The 24,985-nt window shown below is 46.1% G+C and overlaps 1 protein-coding gene and 1 long non-coding RNA gene across 2 annotated transcripts in view; one reads left to right on the forward strand and one right to left on the reverse strand.

The window, feature by feature from the left end:
- The window catches only part of LOC118362309 (lysophospholipid acyltransferase 2-like), a 78,223-nt gene that overhangs the window by 7,354 nt on the left and 45,884 nt on the right, over positions 1–24,985 (reverse strand). Inside the window, exons 3-11 of the mRNA XM_035742540.2 lie at positions 20,270–20,347; positions 9,636–9,731; positions 7,927–7,982; positions 5,704–5,758; positions 3,604–3,787; positions 1,876–2,068; positions 1,397–1,500; positions 1,221–1,285; positions 738–870 (exon numbers count right to left, since the gene is read on the reverse strand). Coding sequence (XP_035598433.1) covers positions 738–870; positions 1,221–1,285; positions 1,397–1,500; positions 1,876–2,068; positions 3,604–3,787; positions 5,704–5,758; positions 7,927–7,982; positions 9,636–9,731; positions 20,270–20,347 — 964 coding nt within the window. The remainder of the gene's footprint in view (positions 1–737; positions 871–1,220; positions 1,286–1,396; positions 1,501–1,875; positions 2,069–3,603; positions 3,788–5,703; positions 5,759–7,926; positions 7,983–9,635; positions 9,732–20,269; positions 20,348–24,985) is intronic.
- On the forward strand, positions 7,989–9,201 carry LOC127913588 (uncharacterized). The gene is made up of 4 exons (XR_008086085.1): positions 7,989–8,778; positions 8,823–8,903; positions 8,955–9,073; positions 9,108–9,201. It is a non-coding gene; the product is annotated as an uncharacterized LOC127913588 (long non-coding RNA).

Genomic DNA, 24,985 nt, shown 5'->3' on the forward strand with positions numbered 1-24,985 from the left:
GTCCCTATCATACTGCTACACACACCCTGTCTCTATCATACTGCTACACACACCCTGTCTCTATCATACTGCTACACATACCCTGTCTCTATCATACTGCTACACACACCCTGTCCCTATCATACTGCTACACACACCCTGTCCCTATCATACTGCTACACACACGCTGTCCCTATCATACTGCTACACACACCCTGTCCCTATCATACTGCTACACACACCCTGTCCATCACCCTGTCTCTATCATACTGCTACACACACCCTGTCCATTACCCTGTCTCTATCATACTGCTACACACATCCTTGCTCACTATTGCCCATGTGTAAACAGACTGAGCCCCCACCCACCCACACACACTCATCCATCCGTGCTAAGGGGTATGTGCTTTAAATCCTAGCGGCCAGTGCCCAATTCTCCTTTAAAAAAAATCAGAACAGGGTCACAGCTAAGTTTCCCAGTGGTCTTCACATAAATATCCTCCCAGTCCACCACTTCACTTCTACTATATCAGAGGTGTACTCCAAGGTCTAGTGGTGACTGACACATGCATTGACAAATGATATGGGGCAACACCAGCTAAAGACATCAATGATGTGATTTTGTAACCTTGCCTGAAACTTGAGGACTTGTGTTAGCTGCCAGTTAACACCTAGGCTTTAGCTCAGAGGGCTAATGCATATTTTGAGTTGGTTTGATTCCTGGTCGGTAACACCAGCTGTGTTGACTGTGTACTCACTGCCCGTGCTGCCATGGTCATACTGATGCCGGTGAGGAAGGTGAGGTAGTACCCGGGGTACACTCCGTGCCACATGGCCGACAGTAGGAAGGTGGCCGCTGTGGGGTTGATGGGACAGCGCTCATAGCACACCCTGTAGAGAACAGACATGGTACAGGTCAAGTATTAGCATACCAGCTAATGTTAATCACAATACTGGCATCTCAGCCTGAGTGCACATGACACAGATTCAGCATTAGCACACTAGCTTATACAAACTATAGAATTAGCATCCCAATTTGTGTAGAGATGTGTTCTGTGCAGAGATAATGGCAGCGCTAGCAGACCAGTGCAGATTTGTTGTATACTATCAGCATGACTACTGATATATAGGCCTACTATCTGTGATAGTATATTTACAATATACAATCATGTAGATTGGACTATCGACATGACTACTGTAGTAAGATAAACCAGATTACTCTGTACTATGACGCATATTACCTTTTGAGCCATAGTGCTGTCTGGATATTCCAGTTGTCGAGGAACATCTTGAAACTGGTGGCAAACTGAAAAGAGAGATGGTGCTGTTCTAGTAGTGAATGTAGCCAAACGAGGGAACACTAACCTACACTACTAGTGAAAATGTGAATAATAAATTAAAAGAGGCAGAGCCTAACCTCAATGTCCAGTATTCTCAAGTTTGATATCAGGTCCCATCTTGGGGTGCCATCTTTATTGTAGCCGTTGAAGCCAAAACCTGCAGCGTTGTTGATGGCGTCAGCTGTTCAATTGGAAAACACAACAAAGGTTACCAGGCAGAATGTCAGTGGCCAAGACAGAACAACATCCCTTACCGTCAAGAAGACCATTCTGTTAGATGATAGTAGGCGTACGTACTACTGAATGCACAGAGGATCTGGGATACAGTGAGTTCTCCACCTTGACACTAGAGGGCAGTGTAACACCACAAGTAGCCCAACTTTTATGTGAGTTTAGAAAGGCCACTATCAGAGCCAATATCACCCTGATTTGTTATAAGGTGTGGCCAGCAACCACATTCTCCCCCAGCAGCCTTCAAATTCAAAATACTTTATATATGCATTTTTTTTTTTAAACTTCAGATTTAGTCACATGAATAATTCTAAAGTGCACTCACACAGGGTCCAAATGAAGTAGTACTTGGGCCGGGTGGCCAACATGGAGAGGTACAGGTAGAGGACCTGGAGGATGAAGGGGGTAGAGGCCACGAACTTGTCGTCGATGGAGCGCTCCACCGGACAGAGCTTAGACACGGACAGGAAGATGGCCAGGGAGATGGCACAGGTACAAAGTTTGGAGATAATGTCATTCTGTGGGGGAAAAACAGATATGAGATGATTATAAGACCTTATAAGGAGATCATACATGTTTATGAGTCTTACGAAGCATTATAACCAATAATGCATTACAACTGCAGGCTAGGGTTACCAAAAGGTAATTGCCTAAATCCATTTGTACTTTAGCAAATGTTTTCAATATGTGAAGATGTGAACTCCTGAAGTCTATAGAACAAAAAAAAGCGGTCTAAGGCACTGCATCTCAGTGCTAGAGGCGTCACTACAGACCCTGGTTCGATTCCAGGCTTTATCACAACCGGCCGTGATTGGGAGTCCCATAGGGAAGCGCACAAGTCGCCCAGCGTCGTCCGGGTTAGGCAGTCATTGTAAATAAGAATTAGTTCTTAAATGACTTGCCTAGTTAAATAAAGGTCAACACGTCTGAACGTCTGAAATAACGTCTGAAATATTAGCTTTGTGTTTTGCAAGAAGCTTCAGAAACAGGTATAGGCCTATGTCATTGTGTACAGCAGCAGGAGCTATTTGACAGCAGTAAATATAGGACGTGTTGTGTTTTGATAAGACAAAAGAAAAAGCATGGGTGCTGCTCTGTTCAAGAGTAGCTCAATGGCCTGACAGCCAAGTGTCACGAATCGAGGGAAAGTTGAACAGCGCAAAGTACAGAGAGATCCTTGATGAAAACGTGCTCCAGAGTGCTCAGGACATCAGATTGGGGCGAAGGTTTACCTTCCAACAGGACAACGACCCTAAGCATACTGCCAAGACAACGCAGGAGTGGCTTTGGGACAAGTCTCAGAATGTCGTTAAGTAGCCCAGCCAGAGCCCGGACATGAGCCCAATTGAACATCTCTGGAGAGACCTGAAATTAGCTGTGCAGAAACACTCCCCATCCAACCTGACAGAGCTTGAGAGGATCTGCAGAGAAGAATGGGAGAAACTCCCCAAATACAGGTGTGCCAAGCTTGTATAGACATACCCAAGAAGACGCGAGGCTGTAATCGCTTCAAGTTAACGGGTCTGAATACTTGTGCAAATGTGATATTTCATTTATTTTTTGCAAAGAAATCTAAAACCCCATTTTGGTTTTGTCATTATGGGGCATTGTGTATAGATTGATGGGTGAAAAAAACAATTGAATCCATTGTATAATAAGGCTGTAACAAATGTTGAAAAAGTCAAAGGGTCTGAATATAGTACATACACACAGTACATACACACAGTACATACACACAGTACATACACATGGCCATGACCCCATCACACCCACCCCTTAAGTACCAAGAAAAATTGCTGACACCATTCAAACCAGTGAACTTTAAAGCCAATTATCTCTGAATCATCTTTTTGAGGATAGAACTCTGTAGTCCCAAGCTCTCCATCCATTTTCAAACTCAGTCTGTTGGTAATGGTTATAAATTCTATCATAAAAGTAGCAAATACCAAAAATCATGGTCCTTCTTTGTTCTAGTTTCATGAGGAATCAGCCAATAATTCTATTCTAAGTTACTCCTGACCAGTCTAACAATGAGAGACAGGCAGTGTGGTACCTTGGGAGAGGGCTCTGTGTGCTTGTACTTCCCGTTCTCTTTTCCATTGCTCTCCAGGTGGCGAGGCTGGTAGGCCGTGCCCTCGATGAAGGCCATGTAGTCATTGTAGGAGCAGGTGGGCCCGGCCAGGATGCCCATGAAGTTACAGTTGTAGCTCAGGTACTCCAGCAGATTGGGCATCCTCCTGGGGGAAGAGGACAAGACCAGAAAGAGATGTGAGACAGATGCTGCTGTTAGCAACTAGAGGATCAAGCCGAGGAGCGTCTCTATTGAGTCATGCTAAAAAACATGGACATACTGCATCCCGTTCTCTGAGCACAAAGGAGATGTAACTAAAAACTCTAACATACCTTACATATAACTTGACCCTCGTCTCATTCCTATCCATGTGCCTGTTAGCACAGTAAGTAGGGCTACATTACCCCTACACAGCCTTGACCCTAGATTAGGAACACGTAGCCCATGAGTCAGCACTTTTGTTGTAGCATGCTAGCATTGCCACACTAATTCTACTAGTAATTTTGTGCTTCCCGAGTGGCGCAGCAGTCTGAGGCACTGCATCGCAGCGCTAGAGGCATCACTACGGACCAGGGTTTGATCCCGGGCTGTATCACAACTGGCCGTGATCAGGAGTCCCGGAGAGCGGTGCACGATTGGTCCAGTGTCGTCCGGGTTAGGGGAGGGTTTGGCCAGGGGGGGCTTTACAATAATTTTGTCTTAACTGACTTGCCTAGTTAAATAAAATATTAAATAAAAATACTGAATGGCCACCCAAGTAGAGCAACAAGAGTAGAGACCTGAGCTGTATTCCAAAACACATACTAACTGTACTACTTGTGACGTAATTAGAGTATGTAGTATGCTTACTGGTGATAGTATGGATCTAGTCAGTATGCCAAAAATTCCTGGATGTCATACTACTAGTAATTTGTTATGATAACAAGCTAGCAAGAAGTTGCATAGCAACAGCATCAACTTCCAATAGACAAGTGAAGCGCTAGCACACTCAACTGATAGGATACCATTCGTTTACAGTATACCAAAATTAACTAATAGTACCTAGTATATACTCATGTACTCTTCCCTCAAGAGGACAAATTGTTGTGAATTCAGGCAGATGCAAAAAAAGTTAACGAAAATGTCTGGAATGGAGGCTTGTGGGGAGCCGATTTGTATAGAGGCTTTGTTACACTGGCAGCATTTACATCTGTGTGGCACTTTGTAGGGAGGGAGAGCAGTCTTTCCCTGCCAAGTGCAATCTGTTGAGTATGGTGGTGGTGGTGGTACTGCAAGGTCAGGAGAACACACTGATTGCCAATGTCTCGCTGCCCTGGAGTTTCTCTCAAAGTGAGCAGCTAAGTCACAATGAGCAGCTAAGTCACAATGAGCAGCTAATGTCACAATGAGCAGCTAATGTCACATTTCTTTCCTTTGGCAAAGGGGTTGGCTCGGTTCAATTGTAGTTGAGCTGTTATAGGTATATCAGCAGATTACAGTATAATATATTTGTAACTGTGGCAATTCAACAACAAACAAAAAAAATTCACAAAGTTAAATTAAATTCCTTTCACAAGGTAGGTTGGCGCTCCACTCCTTGGTCACTGCCAGCTTCTTCCTGACTACCCTGGTCACATGACACTTGATATACGTGCGGTTGCCATGCAACCGCTGGGAACCCTTTGGAGCAGGATACAAACTCCTTCACAGCCACTTTCACAGACTGTGAGAGGAGCGCTGGTGGTAAATAAATTGCTCTAATTGTTGTTGATACCAGGGGGCCTACATTTTACAGGGTACCTACACAATCTTTCCTTGTGTTCATATCATTATCAAATCGCAGTAGAACAAAATATATACATGTTTGACACAATGGGAAAGAGAGGGAAAGAAAGACAGGGAAGGAGAAGGAGATTGAGAGAGAACCAAGAAAAGAGAGGAACAAGAAATTAACAACAGAAACTATACACGTGACATGAGTACTTGCTAGCGGCTACCATGGAGGCTTTCCCTGTGACCACGTCCCACAGTAATACCTTTAGTATGGCAGTAGAACTGTCTCTAGTCCAGCTGGGAGAATAAAAACATACCTGGGTCACATACCTTACAGCTAGGCATCTCTGACTGGGGGTCAGCTGCTCCTCCTTCCTCGCCAAACCTATGGGAACACAGAGTCTGGTCACATGACTATATCCAAGACATCCCCATCCCCCCTAAAAATACATTCAACTTCTAATACATTATGCAATAACCTGGGACTGTCATGAATGCACACAGATATCCAGAGAAAGTAAGAAGTGTGTGCATTTAAATTCTAAGAAAAATGTCCCGAACAAAAAACACCATCCTAATATTGAGTTGACGCCATCTACCTCAGTCAGAGCTGCTTGCAGTAGTGAGAGGCAGAGGAAGAGACGGGCGTAATACTCTGTTTACCAGACTGTCATTCAGCTGATAACCAGATTCAACTCCTTATCAACCTCCAATGCACCGAACACACAGCCACAGTAAATCATGCCGACCACACAGCTGTACACACCAAAAACACACACGCAACCATTAAGGCCTGTACGAGCACACACTAGGACACTGTCACACAGGCCTACACCGCAGTTGACAACTAGGTCTAGTCTCAGCAGCTATCCTTTTCCATGTCAGTCGGCTCTAGAAGTGAGAGCCTACAGTTCAGTCAACATGTCATTGCATGAGGTTACATCATAACAGGCTATGCTTCCAGTACGTTGTGCACTTCATGACACACAGAAAAGCAGACAAACTCTTCCTTTTCATATGAATGCTGCAGACCGGAACAAACATACTATTCAACAGCAATAACTGACACTTTCCCAGTGGCCCCAAGGGCTGTGTGGCCTAATGGCCAGTCAAAACAGAGGTCAAAGGCCATTCCTGTGGTGATAGGCATGGTCAGGGGTCGTGGGTGACCGACCCAGTGATAATGAAGCCCGGAGTCAGCGGAGGACAGGGAGAAGGAGGGGCTTATTACATAATCTCATTACCATGCTAATTAAACACTGTTTTCCATCTGTGGGGCAGCATGGGACTTCCAGCAAACATTAAAGGGATATAGTTCTCTCCAAAATATAACAGATGTTTCAGACGTTTTCAGACCTCAAAAGAGGTCAAATGTGGAGATGACTTCACACAACATATGTTGAGTAGATCTGGCCAATCCCAAATGAATGGGAAAATGGGCACTGTCTAATTTCATCATTTTAAATGTTACTCATCTTTCCATTTTACTTGGGTGTACACTTTTTTCCAGTGATTACACTTTGGTCACGTAATACATGACATGTTTCCCTCTACAGAAGAACATGTAGCTCTTAATGTGACATCCCAACTAATCCCTTAATTAGTTACCGTGGCCTTTTGACTGCTTCTGGACATCTAACACTGGCGGTCTACTTTACAAAACTTCAAAAGGACAACAGCTATGTAATCACACACACACACACACACACACACACACACACACACACACACACACACAGCTGAGGGAGCTTACAAGTAAGCATTTCGCTGCACCGTTTATACCTGCTATAAACTGTGTATGTGACAAATAAACAGGGATTTGACACACACAGTATCTGACATTATGGATGATTTGGTGTCGGGGAAAGGAAACGGCTTACGGAGGAACAGAACCGTTCTCGTTACATACACGTGTTTACAATGCCACCCCTGCCCCCTCAACTGACTCCACTGTCAAACGTCCTCACCATACAAGCACTGGAGCACCAATTACTGTATTATGCAATCTGTCCACGGAGGTATTTATTGAGACCACTAGTTGAAATGGTATATGTTGCTTGTTTTTCAATTCAAAAGGAATAAAACCAGATGAACAGGATATAAAGGGGGACTATATATTGTCTGCAAGGTGCCAAACACATCAATCAAATGTATTTATAAAGCCCTTTACATCAGCAGATGTCAAAGTGCTTCTACAGAAACCCCGCCTAAAACACTTGCCTACGAAAAAGGCCTAGCAGCTGAAACCAATAATACAATTTGATGTTCATATCCCCTCGTCGTGTTTCTGTTTTTGTTAAAAAGGGGACCGCAGATCTCTCTCGCTATGCATAGAACGTGGTAGAGTTCCTGACTTCCCATGCTAGTTGTAGCTTTAGCTGGCTGGAAGAGAGGAAATTGAGAGCAGTTCATAAAACCACTGTGTTATCGTCTCCCTCTGTGTTGCTGTTTTCACCTCCCAGGCAACTGTCATGACAGCCTTAAGAATGACATGTTCCATCACCGTGATAACAGAGTTCCTTAGCTATAGAGAGACAAACACACACGTCTCACCGTCATGTATCTCAAATGCAAGGCTGGTGATCTTCTGAGTGATGACCATCATTGGCCTATAGGAGAGAACACAGGAGAAGAGAGGAGAGTAACCAATCACATCATCCCTGACTGCTTCAGCTCACCTACACTGTAGCTAACTTCTTCTCATTACATAATATATTAACATCCCATCTCCATCAGGGATATATTATTCATTACTAACTGGGTGGTTCGAGCCCTGAAAGCTGATTGGCTGACAGCAGTGTTATATCAGTATACCACAGGTTTGACAAAACATTTTTATTGCTCTAATTACGTTGGTAACCGGTTTATAATAGCATTAAAGTACCACTGGGGGTTGTGGTATATGGCCAATATACAACAGCTAAGGGATGTATCTAGGCACTCCACGTTGCGTTGTGCATAAGAACAGCCCTTAGCCGTGGTATCGACCATATACCACACCCCCTCGGGCCTTATTGCTTAATTGACCATCATTCAGTGAAAGCACTGGGAGTACGACTGTAGCGAACACACATAACCATATCCTGGTAACGGATGACCTTCTTCCTGCTGCTATCAGCAACATCTGTTAAGTCGGTTTCTATACGCACTGAAGACAACAGGACAGTGTCAGGTACATAATACCATATGACAGGAGAACTGTGGGTTGAAATCTTAAAGACTATCCTTATTAAAATGGGAGTATTCATTAGCTGTAGGTTGCACAGAAAATCTGTTGTTCAAAATGATACAACACCCCAGGTTAAAGTAGGTAGCATGTTAAAGTAGGTAGCAGGATGTAGCAGGTTAAAGTAGGTAGCATGTTAAAGTAGGTAGCAGGATGTAGCAGGTTAAAGTAGGTAGCGGGTTAAAGTAGATTGCAGGGTAAAGTAGGTAGCAGGTTGTAGCAGGTTAAAGTAGGTAGCAGGGTAAAGTAGGTAGCAGGTTGTAGCAGGTTAAAGTAGGTAGCAGGTTGTAGCAGGTTAAAGTAGGTAGCAGGTTAAAATAGGTAGCAGGTTAAAATAGGTAGCAGGTTAAAATAGGTAGCAGGTTAAAGTAGGTAGCAGGTTAAAGTAGGTAGCAGGTTAAAGTAGGTAGCAGGTTAAAGTAGGTAGCAGGTTAAAGTAGGTAGCAGGTTAAAGTAGGTAGCAGGTTAAAGTAGGTAGCAGGTTAAAGTAGGTAGCAGGTTAAAATAGGTAGCAGGTTAAAATAGGTAGCAGGTTAAAATAGGTAGCAGGTTAAAGTTGGTAGCAGATTACTATATTGCATGGAATAGATTGTGCCCTGACCATCTAACCCAGGGAGAACATACAAAAGAGCCTATTAGGTATAACTTGATGATAATCAAAGAGGCAAAGAGGGAGGTCTGCACTTGTGATGCTGTGGCTCTCCTACTGGGGTTGCTTAGCAACTGGCCACCCCCTGCCCTAGCACACGTGTTTGGTAGTCTGGTTCACCAGCAACCCTGGAGGAGGAGGAACTGAAGTCTTGATCAATGCACCCCAATGTACATTACAGTTAAGTGCATTGTAGTTGCTGGACTTATTTACTCCACAGCTGGTTAATGTGGTACTAACAATATTTGGATAGTAAAAGTGCAGGGGCATTCGACTCCAATTCTCGAGGACTGTCTTGTCTGCTGGAATTCTCCTCTCTCTTCTCCCTGATTGATTCATACATGCAAATGAATGGCATTGACATTCAACACAACACCCAGACGTTACCCGGTGAAGTCTGCAGAGTACATGCCATAGTCAAACACGTAAACCCGGGTGACCTGGCAGAAACTGAGGTAGCCCAGAGCCACAATGAAGCACAACCTGTAGAGAGAGAGGAGAGACAAGGTTAGTCACTTTCCAATGTCTATACTAGCATATATTCCCAATATATTATTTCATACTAAGTAGTGTGACAACCCTCCCACTCTGTCTGACGAATTCTCTCTTTGCTCTTGCTTTCCTTAATAGGATGTTGGTGGGCGGAGCCGGGAGGATCGTCAGCGAAATGGGACATACCTGGCCCCGGGTGTGTCCCAGGATAAATTCACCTCTTTCCCATTCATTGAGGAGACTCTCTCCATGCAGACACAGATTTCGGTTGTTTTATTATTTTATGTTTTTCACCTTTATTTAACCAGGTAGGCTAGTTGAGAACAAGTTCTCATTTACAACTGCGACCTGGCCAAGATAAAGCATAGCAGTGTGAACAGACAACACAGAGTTACACATGGAGTAAACAATTAGCAAGTCAATAACACAGTGGAAACAAGAAGAAAAAGAGAGTCTATATACATTGTGTGCAAAAGGCATGAGGAGGTAGGCGAATAATTACAATTTAGCAGATTAACACTGGAGTGATAAATGATCAGATGGTCATGAGCAGGTACAGATACTGGTGTGCAAAAGAGCAGAAAAGTACATAAATAAAAACAGTATGGGGATGAGGTAGGTAGATTGGGTGGGCTATTTCCCGATGGACTATGTACAGCTGCAGCGATAGGTTAGCTGCTCAGATAGCAAATGTTTAAAGTTGGTGAGGGAGATAAGTCTCCAACTTCAGCGATTTTTGCAATTCATTCCAGTCACAGGCAGCAGAGAACTGGAAGGCGGCCAAATGAGGTGTTGGCTTTAGTGATGATCAGTGAGATACACCTGCTGGGGCGCGTGCTACGGTTGGGTGTTGCCATCGTAACCAGTGAACTGAGATATCGCGGAGCTTTATCTAGCATGGACTTGTAGATGACCTGGAGCCAGTGGGTCTGGCGTCGAATATGTAGCGAATATGTAGTTGCGGAATAGAAAGCCGACTCTAGATTTGATTTTAGATGGGAGATGTTTGATGAGTCTGGAAGGAGAGTTTACAGTCTAGCCAGACACCTAGGTACTTATAGATGTCCACATATTCTAGGTCGGAACCATCCAGGGTGGTGATGCTAGTCGGGCGTGTGGGTGCAGGCAGCGAACGGTTGAAAAGCATGCATTTGGTTTTTACTAGCGTTTAAGAGCAGTTGGAGGCCACGGAAGGAGTGTTGTATGGCATTGAAGCTCATTTGGAGGTTAGATAGCACAGTGTCCAAGGAAGGGCCAGAAGTATACAGAATGGTGTCGTCTGTGTAGAGGTGGATCAGCGAATCGCCCGCAGCAAGAGCTTGTGGAATTTGTGCTTGTTTGCGTTGGCACCTTTCAACACCCCTCATCACATTTATGCACGTAACAACTCACTTACACTATTGATCACACACACACACACACACACACACACACACACAGTTAGTTAAATAAATATATTTTGTTATTCCTTATCTCCACGTTGTCTCCTTTTTTGTTACGCACTTTGAGCCGGTTTGTGACAGTAGTATGTTAGTGCAGATTTACATCAGAACAGAGTCCGGTAGTCACTGGTCATTTTTTAAATTATCCACACTAGCCATCTATCACGTTGAACACATCCATTGGGACACACACACAAAAAAGTATGTGAACTCTTTGGAATTACCTGGATTTCTGCATAAATTACTCATCAGATCAAATTTGATCTTCATCTAAGTCACAACAATAGACAAACAGTGTGCTTAAACTAATAACACACAAATGTTATTTTTGTCTATATTTAATACATGATTTAAACATTCTGTGCAGGTCTGATCCACAACTACAGAAAACGTTTGGTTGAGGTTATTGCTGCCAAAGGCGGGTCAACCAGTTATTAAATCCAAGGGCTCTTATACTTTTCCACCCTGCATTGTAAATGTTTACATATTGTGTTCAATAGACATGGAAGCGTATAAGTGTGTGTGTTAGTTTTTTAAACTGTCTATTGTTGTGAACAAGATGAAGATCAGATCAAATTTTATGACCAATTGATGCGGAAATCGAGGTATTTCCAAAGGGTTCGCATACCTTTTCTTGCCACTGTATGTGGAGTGAGTGAGTACTGAGAGCTGGTACAAAGCAAACGCTGATTCAGCTAGCTGCATCATCCATCTTGTTCTCCTCAAGGGAAGGGATCAGGGACATCATAAAGACTCAGCTAGCTGTAGCGTCCATCTTGTTCTCCTCAACGGAAGGGATCAGGGACATCATAAAGACTCAGCTAGCTGTAGCGTCCATCTTGTTCTCCTCAACGGAAGGGATCAGGGACATCATAAAGACTCAGCTAGCTGTAGCGTCCATCTTGTTCTCCTCAACGGAAGGGATCTTGGACATCATAAAGACTCAGCTAGCTGTAGCGTCCATCTTGTTCTCCTCAACGGAAGGGATCAGGGACATCATAAAGACTCAGCTAGCTGTAGCGTCCATCTTGTTCTCCTCAACGGAAGGGATCAGGGACATCATAAAGACTCAGCTAGCTGTAGCGTCCATCTTGTTCTCCTCAACGGAAGGGATCAGGGACATCATAAAGACTCAGCTAGCTGTAGCGTCCATCTTGTTCTCCTCAAGGGAAGGGATCTTGGACATCATAAAGACTCAGCTAGCTGTAGCGTCCATCTTGTTCTCCTCAACGGAGGGGATCAGGGACATCATAAAGACTCAGCTAGCTGTAGCGTCCATCTTGTTCTCCTCAACGGAAGGGATCAGGGACATCATAAAGACTCAGCTAGCTGTAGCGTCCATCTTGTTCTCCTCAAGGGAAGTGATCAGGGACATCATAAAGACTCAGCTAGCTGTAGCGTCCATCTTGTTCTCCTCAACGGAAGGGATCTTGGACATCATAAAGACTCAGCTAGCTGTAGCGTCCATCTTGTTCTCCTCAAGGGAAGGGATCAGGGACATCATAAAGACTCAGCTAGCTGTAGCGTCCATCTTGTTCTCCTCAAGGGAAGGGATCAGGGACATCATAAAGACTCAGCTAGCTGTAGCGTCCATCTTGTTCTCCTCAACGGAAGGGATCAGGGACATCATAAAGACTCAGCTAGCTGTAGCGTCCATCTTGTTCTCCTCAACGGAAGGGATCAGGGACATCATAAAGAGTCAGCTAGCTGTAGCGTCCATCTTGTTCTCCTCAAGGGAAGGGATCTTGGACATCATAAAGACTCAGCTAGCTGTAGTGTCCATCTTGTTCTCCTCAACGGAAGTGATCAGGGACATCATAAAGACTCAGCTAGCTGTAGCGTCCATCTTGTTCTACTCAACGGAAGGGATCAGGGACATCAGAAAGGCAGTCAGGCAAATCACCTAGTCTTTGTTGGAGATGAGGAAGAACGCTGGTGGTTTGTTTGCATCTTTGATTCAGTAAGATGGTCATCCATGGTTACATGGCCATGGTGCTATGGAATAGGATCAAGCCTAAGTGTCTATATGAATTTAATTCATTTCATGATGAAGGGAAATGGTGGCCAAAACATCAAGCTTTTTAAAAACTTTGCTTAAATATTACAATGAGTTTTTACATGTTGAGCGAGCATTACGCCTTTTGCTTCTCCCTTATGAAAACCAGGCTGCCATTGTACTTGAGATGAGCACTAAATCAGGACTAGTTTAAAATCAACCAGCTACGCCAAGTCAAACGCAGTGCTTCCATGCCAAGTATGTAATGTAGATATTAGAGGAACTCTTTATTTATCACAATGTTTCAGATCAACCAAATGGAAACAATGAGCTGAAAGGGGTTACAAACATTTGCTGAGAAATAGAAACAAATGCCAGTGTTAATCCCACAGGACATTAAACAGCTACGTGTGTGCGTCTACCCCAAAGGTTAGCACTATATTGAGATTCCAAGCTAAGGCTCATGGTTATTGGTGTTATAAGAGGGGGAGTGGCAAGAACAGGCAGTGGGCACAATGGGCATCTCAGCGCTGTGTGCTCTCACTTGGCATGGCAGCCTGGTGAGAGGGTGGCAGGGCAGCCTGGTGAGAGGGGGGCAGGGCAGCCTGGTCTGAACAGTGGACACTAATGTATTTCCTTGCATGGGAGAGTGAGAAGCTGAGGATACTACCATTGTCCTCACAGAAGTCTGAATCCTCCGAGCTCCCTTCATATCAAAAGGCAGTCAATTGGAAACACCCCCAGAAGACAAAGGCATTCTACCGTCACTCCCTAAATAAGCCCTCAAAGACAGGCAGACATGACTAACACCTGAAACTGATATCACCATGAAGCATCTTTTACGGTCCTATGCAACCATTTTCTGTTCTGACAAAACTATAAATCCTATGTCAATTTCTATTTTTTATAATTCATGGGATGTTATATTACTCACACAGTAGCAGCAGTATTACACTAACAGGAAATGAGCAACATGTAGCCTAGTGGTTAGAGCAGCAGTTAACCCACTGTTCCTAGACCATCATTGTAAATAAGAATGTGTTAACAGACAGTGTACTTACAGAAGGCCCATTCGGGACTCTCTTCCTGGTGTAATTTACAGTAACTGAAGTGTGGGTCTAAAGTAGACTGCCTCCCCACTGAGGGACGGCCTCAGATGGGGCAACTTGACGACTTAACCCCCTGGGAGGCCCAGATAAGCGGCAAAAGACAAGCAGCAAGATAATGAAAAGCACTAGAGGTGAATAAATACAGGAATTCTGACTACACACTCACATAAGCACACAGTGGCATTAATGAGTTTGAGTGAGAATCACAAGCTCTCATCTGTCAGGCTGCCAACATCTGCCCACATATCTGTGACCACATGCTACTCTATGCCACATCTGTGACCACTATGCCACATCTGTGACCACATGCTACTCTATGTATTCATCTCTCTATGCATGAGAGGGTAAACAATATTTGATGCTTGACACTCCTCACACACACACACACACACACACACACACACACACACACACACACACACATATATATATATATATAAAACTATACCAACTAAAATGACCCTGAATGACATGAACAAACACGCAGACCAGAGCACACGCGCAGTCACACACAAGTATGTACATTCGTACACCATACGGAAACGCATCGTGGATGAAAAAAATACAAAATAAAAAAGTTGGTTCTTAAATACAAAACTCTGGTCTGAATCGTCCTACACTGACACATAGGACCGGGTACCGGAGACAGTGACTGATTGGATGTGTCAGCTGAGGACGGTGTGACCCCTCCTCACGTCACAACTCAATCATACTGACAGTTAGCCTGAGTGGGACCTTTTAACCATCGACAGTGGAGTTAGAGTTTGTGTTGAGGTATATTGTTTGTTACATATTTAGTGTAAGGTTGTATGGACAGGTGGGGTATTGAAGATTGGGGTTTTGTGGTCAGATTTTGGATAGTGTTAAGGTCATGGGAACTGTCACTGCATCATCAGTGCTGTGCTCAGGTGTAGTCCGTTTATGGTTAGGCTAATGGCGGATACCATTGCGTGTTTAGGTTTGGTGTAGTAAGGGTCAGTGTTATCATTCAGGTTTATTGTTAAGTTTCAGGTCCAAGGGGGAATGCAGGGCTCCATGCCAGCCCAGCGCAGCATTAAACATCACCAGGCCAGATTGAAGTGGCCCATGGCCCGGAGAGCAAGAGGAACAAATCGATGCTGAATCAATGGGCTTACTTCATTCCAGCAGCTCCAAGATGGGAGTTTCTAAAGACTATTGGGCTTATTTAGCATTTACTGTATTAGCCTACGTCTTGGCCTATGTACTTCAAACGATCATCACTGAATACAAAAACTCCACCCATCTGCAATGGGACCACTCCCATTACCCCCGTTTGTGTTGCTCTCCTGAGGAACATTACCCCCGTTTGTGTTGCTCTCCTGAGGAACATTACCCCCGTTTGTGTTGCTCTCCTGAGGAACATTACCCCCGTTTGTGTTGCTCTCCTGAGGAACATTACCCCCGTTTGTGTTGCTCTCCTGAGGAACATTACCCCCGTTTGTGTTGCTCTCCTGAGGAACATTACCCCCGTTTGTGTTGCTCTCCTGAGGAACATTACCCCCGTTTGTGTTGCTCTCCTGAGGAACATTACCCCTGTTTGTGTTGCTCTCCTGAGGAACATTACCCCGTTTGTGTTGCTCTCCTGAGGAACATTACCCCGAGGAACATTTTGTGTTGCTCTCCTGAGGAACATTACCCCGTTTGTGTTGCTCTCCTGAGGAACATTACCCCCGTTTGTGTTGCTCTCCTGAGGAACATTACCCCGTTTGTGTTGCTCTCCTGAGGAACATTACCCCCGTTTGTGTTGCTCTCCTGAGGAACATTACCCCCGTTTGTGTTGCTCTCCTGAGGAACATTACCCCCGTTTGTGTTGCTCTCCTGAGGAACATTACCCCCGTTTGTGTTGCTCTCCTGAGGAACATTACCCCCGTTTGTGTTGCTCTCCTGAGGAACATTACCCCCGTTTGTGTTGCTCTCCTGAGGAACATTACCCCCGTTTGTGTTGCTCTCCTGAGGAACATTACCCCCGTTTGTGTTGCTCTCCTGAGGAACATTACCCCTGTTTGTGTTGCTCTCCTGAGGAACATTACCCCTGTTTGTGTTGCTCTCCTGAGGAACATTACCCCTGTTTGTGTTGCTCTCCTGAGGAACATTTGCAAGACCAGAGTCAGTCAAGTTGCCATGCGACGCATCCAACTGCAGAACCAGCCAACTGTCCACTCAGTCACAGGGCAGACATGTCTCGGAGGTGACGGTTTTATCAGTGCCATTTCAACCGGCAGGGAACAAAAAGCCAACCCGTTGCTCGTGTTTCCAGCCAATGAGCTGGCAGCGAGCCTCGGCCCAAAGCACTTAGCATTCCCAAGCAGTGCGGTACCTTGCCTGGACCTCCGCCGCCTCCCGATGCCCCGACCCACGATTAATCACGCCTCATAACCCCTCCAATTACCCTAATATAATAGGACAGAAATCAGGGCAATTTGCTGCAGAGTGCATAATATACCCATGTGTGGGAAAATGTGCCTTTTTCTGTTGCCTGCCAGGCAGCAGGTAGGTTGGTTATGTCATTTCTTCCACAGGCCTGGCCACACAAAGGGATGGTGGTTCAGGCTTCAATAGCAACATGGTATGAATAACACAGCCTTTCATGTGGGCACTCTATCACCGTGTCCTTCACTCGCTTTGTCACCTCTCCCTCTCGATCGCTTATACTCCCTCTATTGTCAGGTTCTCCATTTCAAAGTCTGTTATCTGAATGGAGGTTGGAATCAGTAGCGCGCCAGACTTTCTGCATGTACAACGTTTCGAGTTATAGACAAAGTATTATCAGCAAAACAGTTTTTGGGATTCATTAAATACATGTCAATCCTCAGCAAAAAAATAAATGCAAAGTACATTCATACAAACGGTATGCCACCTCCCCTTCCACAAGTCAGTGTGTTATAACAGGCAGAGAGAGCGGAGGACAACCTCTCTAGAACATTCCCCAACCTTTCTCCAGGCACATTCAACAGGTGAATGAACAGACAAGTTGAACATTACCCAGGAGAAAATAGCTCTGCTGTCGCAACAGCAACTGAATGACAAGTCAATGTGTGTAGCCTAGAACTAAACAGAGTGTGTGTGAATCACAATACCCACATGCAGTTGACTTCTTCCTTCACCAAAACAGTCATTGACACCATGGCATTTCTATCAAATTTCATTGGTCACATATTTAGCAGAAGTTATTGCGGGTGTAGTGAAATGCTTGTTAAACAATGGCCATAACTATATGTATATGACAATAGTTGAAAATAGTGTTGTACTTTGCACATTGAGAAGCTACTCCACTAACAAGGTGGTTTTCAGATGAAGTGCAGTCAGGGGATTGGAGACGGTTGTATATGCATGTTTGTTCTGCTCCATTTGAAGTCTACAGGAGATGGATTTGCTCTCGTGGGGCTTGCTAGCATTTCTAGCACCAGCCTCCACTGGGTGTAATGCTTCCCAGGAAATTCCATTCTAATCTGCCTGGTGAGGTGTCTGGACAAAGGCAGCAGGATGGACGTGGAGAGGGAGACCGATATGAAGGAGGAAGGGATGAGTAAGCAGAGAGAGATGGAGGGAAAGATGACTGAGGAGAGTGATTGAGAAGGAGATAAAGTAGGAGAGAGATTTGATATTGTAAATAATGCAGTCTATTCTCTCTACATACTTTATTAGAAAAACTATAACCTTGTCTATCCTCCTGAACTCAGTCTCCTCTCCCCCCATCTTTAGCTACTTCTAATTTTGCCAGACTTTGCGTTACCACTCCTCTCAGCCCTGAAGCAAACACTTAAGATGTTGATGAGAAAGATAGAGAAATGCCAGCCCTAACCAGGGTGCATCACATCTTGCCAGGCTTCCTTCCCTATCCCCGACTTGAGTGGGTTGAGTCACTGACGTTCTCTATTTATTTATGGATTTTTTTATTTATTTAACTAGGCAAGTCAGTTAAGAACAAATTCTTATTTACAATGATGGCCTACAGGGGAACAGTGGGTTAACTACCTTGTCAGTGCGGGGATTCGATCTCGCAACCTTTCGGTTACTGGCCCTACACTCTAACCACTAGGCTACCTGCCGGCCCTACACTCTAACCACTAGGCTACCTGCCGCCCCTACACTCTAACCACTAGGCTACCTGCCGCCCCTACACTCTAACCACTAGGCTACCTGCCGCCCCTACACTCTAACCACTAGGCTACCTGCCGCCCCTACACTCTAACCACTAGGCTACCTGCCGCCCCTACACTCTAACCACTAGGCTACCTGCCGCCCCTACACTCTAACCACTAGGCTACCTGCCGCCCCTACACTCTAACCACTAGGCTACCTGCCGCCCATACACTCTAACCACTAGGCTACCTGCCGCCCCTACACTCTAACCACTAGGCTACCTGCCGCACCTTCAGTCATCTTCCTGCCCGGTCTTGCTCCCCCTCAGGCTTGTGTGGTGGGGGAGATCTTCATAGGCTATACTCAGCCTTGTCTCAGGGTAGTAAATTGGCCATGTACTCTTGATATCCCTCTGGTGGTGTGGGAGCTGTGCTTTTGCCAAGTGGGTGGGGTTATATCCTGCCTGGTTGGCCCTATCCCAGGGTATTGTCGGACGGGGCCACAATGTCCCTCGTCCCTCAGCCCCCCGTCTCAGCTAAAAAAATTCTCCCGCAAGCTGTTAATTTTTGAGAAAAATCCTTATAATTTCATTCACATAGGTAGTCTCCACTGAGCCATTTACTCCCCATAACCACTTTCACTCGAAGGACGGCAGACTTCAAAGCTGAAAATGTAGAGCTGGTCTCTGTTGATTTCTGTGTATGACCTCAGCCATAGTAATCAAGCAGTAGTGATACATGAAACTGTACACATACGGAAAGCTGTTCACGGACCTCTAAAAAGACCTGTTATGGTAATGACGGGCTAAGAGTATTCAAAAGGTTTGTGGGTTCTAATAGACAAAAGCATCTGCAAGTTCAGCACCCACGTGACCAAGTTAAAGCTCAACCAACTCCACAAAAAGGTTGAGTAAGGCAAATGCTGAGGCTGAACTTCACAACCAGGCCCTGCTTTGAGGTGTGGTCTAATCAATGTCAGCTCAGCTTGGATGACCGCCACATTCCTCAGCTTCCTGGAACCTCACAGCAGTACTGACCTGGAACACGAGGACATTTTAAAATTGAGGGCTTTGTTTGTTTTGAAATGTTACCTCTGAATACGATTAAAGTGGACGGTTACCGGGTGCACAATTACAGAGTGGATAATTACTGAGCATATTACAATTCGGACCCTCTATTGCACTGTTGCGGTCATCGTGATGGATATTGGAGCTGGGGTATTTTTTAAAACCTTCCCTTAGGAGAGAGCTTTCACTTCTTTCCACACCTGACCTCACAGCCTTGCCCTTCAGTAAAAATAACCACAGAAGATGGCTGGGGGGGCGATAGCTGGCTGAATGGCTCAGACTGTTTGGAGGGAGGGAGGGAGGGAGGGGTGGGTGGGGGCATGGACACAGATGGGCGCCTGAGGGGGTAGTGCCATCACCATCAGGAGTCTAGTCTCTTCAGCGCCCACAGAACAACCCTCTGCAACCTGAACTAAAACAATCATGGTGAACCAAGGCTATTCTCCTCCCTCATATATATTGAAATTACACTTAATCAAAAATCCTATGTTAAAGATGAATTTCAACAACTGGGCACAAGGCCAAGTCCTTCCTGTTGCTGGGTAAACATCCTGGAACACCACTCTAAAAAAGGCCAATAACCTTCCACTGCAGTTCAATTCAATTCATCAGCCTTGTGACAAGACGGACTACGTCAGTATAGAGTGTTATTGATTTGTTTTCTGAAAGCAATGCTTTATGCAAAGCCACAATGTCATGTGTTGGCATCACGTGTTCACTGGAGATTTGATTCAGACAATCTTGGACTTGTTACTACAGCTGCCAGTGAATGAGCAGTTTATTTCACATTGAATAGAAGAAACATGACTCACTTGTGCATGTGCTCCAGCCCAGCGAACATCATGATACTGTAGGTCAGGCCACTCTGGACAAGGAAATGTAAGGCGTACCTGTTGAGAAAAAGAAATGACAAGGGGTCAGAACCAAACATTCACCACCGCCTCTCCTCTCCCCCCCCACCCCCTCCTCGCTCCTCCTCTCCTCCCCGTCGCCGCCACCTCCTCCTCACCACCTCCTCGCTCCTCCCCGCCTCCTCGCCTCGCTCCTCCCCTCCCCGCACCTCGCTCCCCCCCGACCTCGCTCCGCCCCTCCCCGCACCTACTCTCCTCGCTCCTCCCCTCCCCCCCTCCCCCCGACCTCGCTCCGCCCCTCCCCGCCTCGCTCCTCCCCGCCGCACCTACTCTCCTCGCTCCGCCCCTCCACGCCTCGCTCCTCCCCGCCGCACCTACTCTCCTCGCCGCACCTACTCTCCTCGCCGCACCTACTCTCCTCGCCGCACCTACTCTCCTCGCCGCACCTACTCTCCTCGCCGCACCTCCTCCCCCCCCCCCCCTCCCCCCGCCGCACCTACTCGCTCCTCCCCGCCGCACCTACTCGCTCCTCCCCGCCGCACCTACTCGCTCCTCCCCGCCGCACCTACTCGCTCCTCCCCGCCTCGCCTCTCCTCTCCTCCCCCCCGCTCTGCCCCGCTCCTCCCCGCCGCACCTACTCACTCCTCCCCCCGCCGCACCTACTCACTCCTCTCCCCGCCGCACCTACTCACTCCTCCCCCTCGATCCTCTCCCCGCAACACCTACTCGCTCCTCTCCCCGCCCCGCACCTACTCGCTCCTCCCCGCCCCGCTCCTCCCCGCTCCTCCCCTCCCCTCCCCGCCACCGCAGTCTCTCACCACCGCAGTCTCTCACCACCGACAGACTGTGCACTTTCAAGGGCGTGATGAACCAACACGTTCCCAAAGGTGAGATGACACAATGTGTTACCAACACAACTGCAGGGGGCACCTCCGAAACTATCATGGGGACTGTCAATTTATCCAAGGTGTACTGCCATTGGATAGCAGCAAATATCATATATACACTGTCGTATGGATGGTCAGGTCACATGGGCATTTAAGAAGGCTGGTAGTCCCAAAGAAAGATGGAGTACATTGAGACCTCCTGTGGTGGTTATCACTATAATACACAGGCCTGTTCATATGATAGTGTTGGTTTCTCTGGTATTCTGTCAACATCTCAGCCAGGAGTGGTGCAGGACAACGGAAGGCCCTAAGGGCTGAATCTTGATGAAGTCCAACTCGGGATAAAGAACACTGATGTCTGATATAGCCCCATGATGAACGCATGATAAGCACACAGCTAGGAGGTGTGTTCTGGAGGACAGGATTCCAAAAGGCCCTTTTTCTCCCCTCTATCTACGGACTGGTGGATGATCTGAGGGCAGATAACCAAGTGAAACAATGCTGTACTCAAGGACACGTCTACTTTGTTTCTGCCTCTAGGCTCCAACTAGCCTACAGCTATCCTCAGTCCCTTCTGCAACAGTGGAGATGTGCTTCACCGAAGCAACTCCAACTCTCCAGAAAGATATGGGGGGGAAAAAGCAGGTATAATGTGATGGACAAATATCTACAGTAGGGAAGCACGATATAGCGGGAGCATATCGGAACCGGCCGATATTAGCTAAAAATGCCAACATCGACCCGATGTCTAGTTTAACACCGATATGCAAAACAGATGTCAAAGCTGACATGCGTACCTTTATACAACGTAGGTAGATGACGTAATGACGCCATGCGAAATGTAACGCTACACGTGCAACAGAGCATTCCTGAACTAGCCCACAATGTTTGCTGTGTGGATCGAGCAGTCAACAAGTCAAGCAGTCATTTGAAAGAGTAAGACATTTTCAGCGAGACAACTCAAAGGCACCAAGATAATGGAATTCATTGCCCTTGACAACCATTCTCTGCCATGGGTGATGTTGGCTTTCGCCAACTGGTGTGCTATCTAGTGCGCTATTTTTCAGATGTTGCCCTACTGGAGCTACACAGTAAGTGTCAATTTAATTTTTTTAATTTTTAATTTTTTTAAATGTAAACACTATGTTACTGCTATTAGCTTCGCGGCTGATATTTGGACCAGCGATACCAGCCCCACGAGCATGCTGAGTCTGACAGCACAGTGGGTCAACAAGGATTTCATACTGAAGTCGTATAGCATGTTCATGAATGTGCTGGTTGTCATACCGCCGCTGCCATTTCAATGGCATTTGAGAATATGAACACACTAGCTAGCTCCATTCAAACAACTGACTGGAGAAATAAGCTCATCAACTGCGCCTGCAGCAGATATGATACCATCTGTCATGGCATTAAAACACCTGCTCAACAAAGCGAGTAGGTTGCATTCTCTTTACGGTGTCACCACCATGCTCGATGCTAGGTACAAGGACCGCTACTTCCATGCTCGATGCTAGGTACAAGGACCGCTACTTTCATGCTCGATGCTAGGTACAAGGACCGCTACTTCCATGCTCGGTACTAGGACCGCTACTTCCATGCTCGGTACAAGGACCGCTACTTCCATGCTCGGTACAAGGACCGCTACTTCCATGCTCGGTACAAGGACCGCTACTTCCATGCTCGGTACAAGGACCGCTACTTCCATGCTCGGTACAAGGACCGCTACTTCCATGCTCGGTACAAGGACCGCTACTTCCATGCTCGATGCTAGGTACAAGGACCGCTACTTCCATGCTCGATGCAAGGACCGCTACTTCCATGCTCGGTACAAGGACCGCTACTTCCATGCTCGATGCTAGGTACAAGGACCGCTACTTCCATGCTCGATGCTAGGTACAAGGACCGCTACTTCCATGCTCGATGCTAGGTACAAGGACCGCTACTTCCATGCTCGATGCTAGGTACAAGGACCGCTACTTCCATGCTCGATGCTAGGTACAAGGACCGCTACTTCCATGCTCGATGCTAGGTACAAGGACCGCTACTTCCATGCTCGATGCTAGGTACAAGGACCGCTACTTCCATGCTGAATGCTAGGTACAAGGACCGCTACTTCCATGCTCGATGCTAGGTCCAAGGACCGCTACTTCCATGCTCTATGCTAGGTACAAGGACCGCTACTTCCATGCTCGATGCTAGGTACAAGGACCGCTACTTCCATGCTCGATGCTAGGTACAAGGACCGCTACTTCCATGCTCGATGCTAGGTACAAGGACCGCTACTTCCATGCTCGATGCTATGTACAAGGACCACTACTTCCATGCTCGATGCTATGTACAAGGACCGCGACTTCCATGCAGACAAGAGACAGGGTTTCCGTGAAATGTTACATTCACAGCTGGACAAGATGGAAACGGACACAGTGACAGTTCGCGCCGACGAAGAGAGGCTACGGAAAGACGGAGCTGAAACTTCACTGCTTGACATGTGTGAAGAAATAATGGTTGAGAATGAAACTGAACAATGAAAACAGCACAGCAAGTAAGTGAAAGAAATACGTTTTGTTGAAGTTTTCCTGGTAATGGGGACATATGTGAATGCCCCAAACAAATATTTTTGGTCTGTGTATAACTTTTATATAACTAGGCAAGTCAGTTAAGAACAAAATCGTATTTACAATGACGGTCTATCCCGGCCAAACTCAGACGACGCTGAGCCAATTGTGCGCAGCCCTATGGGACTCCCAATCACAGCCAGATGTGATAAAGCCTGGATTCGAACCAGGGACTGTAATGTCGCCTCTTGAACTGAGATGCAGTGCCTTAAACAACTGCGTCCATGTGTGTGTTAACTACGTAACTTTTAAGCATTCTAGTACAGTTAACAGTTATCGGTATCGTTTATTTTGGCAAGGAAAATATCAGTATTGGACAAAAAATGTCATATCGGTGCATCACTCATCCACAGTACACAGCAGTCATGGTGGACAAATATCCAAATACACTCAGCAAAAGAAGAAACATCCCTTTTTCAAGACCCTGTCTTTCAAAGAAACACTGTATCCCATGCTGGTTCAATGACCCATAAACAATTAATGAACATTCACCTGTGGAACGGCCGTTAAGACACGAACAGCTTACAGACGGTAGGCAATTAAGGTCACAGTTATGAAAAGTTAGGACACCATAGAGACCTTTCTACAGAAAAACACCAAAAGAAAGATGCCCACTGTATTGTAGGCCTGTTGTAAAGGCAGGTTTTCACCAGCAACAACATCGCCTATGGGCACAAACCCACCGTCACAGGACCAGACAGGACTGGCAAAAAGTGCTCTTCACTGACGAGTCACGGTTTTGTCTCACCAGGGGAGATGGTCGGATTTGCGTTTATCGTCGAAGGAATGGGCGTAACACCAAGGCCTGTACTCTGGAGTGGGATCGATTTGAAGGTGGAGGGTCCGTCAAGGTCTGGGGCAGTGTGTCACAGCATCATCGGACAGAGCTTGTTGTCATTGCAGGCAATCTCAACGCTGTGCGTTACATAGAAAACATCCTCCTATCTCATGTGGTACCCTTCCTGCAGGCTCATACTGACATGACAATGCCACCAGCCATACTGCTCGTTCTGTGCGTGATTTCCTGCAAGACAGGAATGTCAGTGTTCTGCCATGCCCAGCAAAGAGCCTGGATCTCAATCCTGTTGAGCATATCTGGGACCTGTTGGATCAGAGGGTGAGGGCTAGGGCCATGCACCCCAGAAATGTTTGGGAACTTGCAGGTGCCTTGG

Source organism: Oncorhynchus keta, chromosome 29 (assembly GCF_023373465.1).
Source record: "Oncorhynchus keta strain PuntledgeMale-10-30-2019 chromosome 29, Oket_V2, whole genome shotgun sequence".
In the NCBI taxonomy this organism is placed as follows: domain Eukaryota; kingdom Metazoa; phylum Chordata; class Actinopteri; order Salmoniformes; family Salmonidae; genus Oncorhynchus; species Oncorhynchus keta.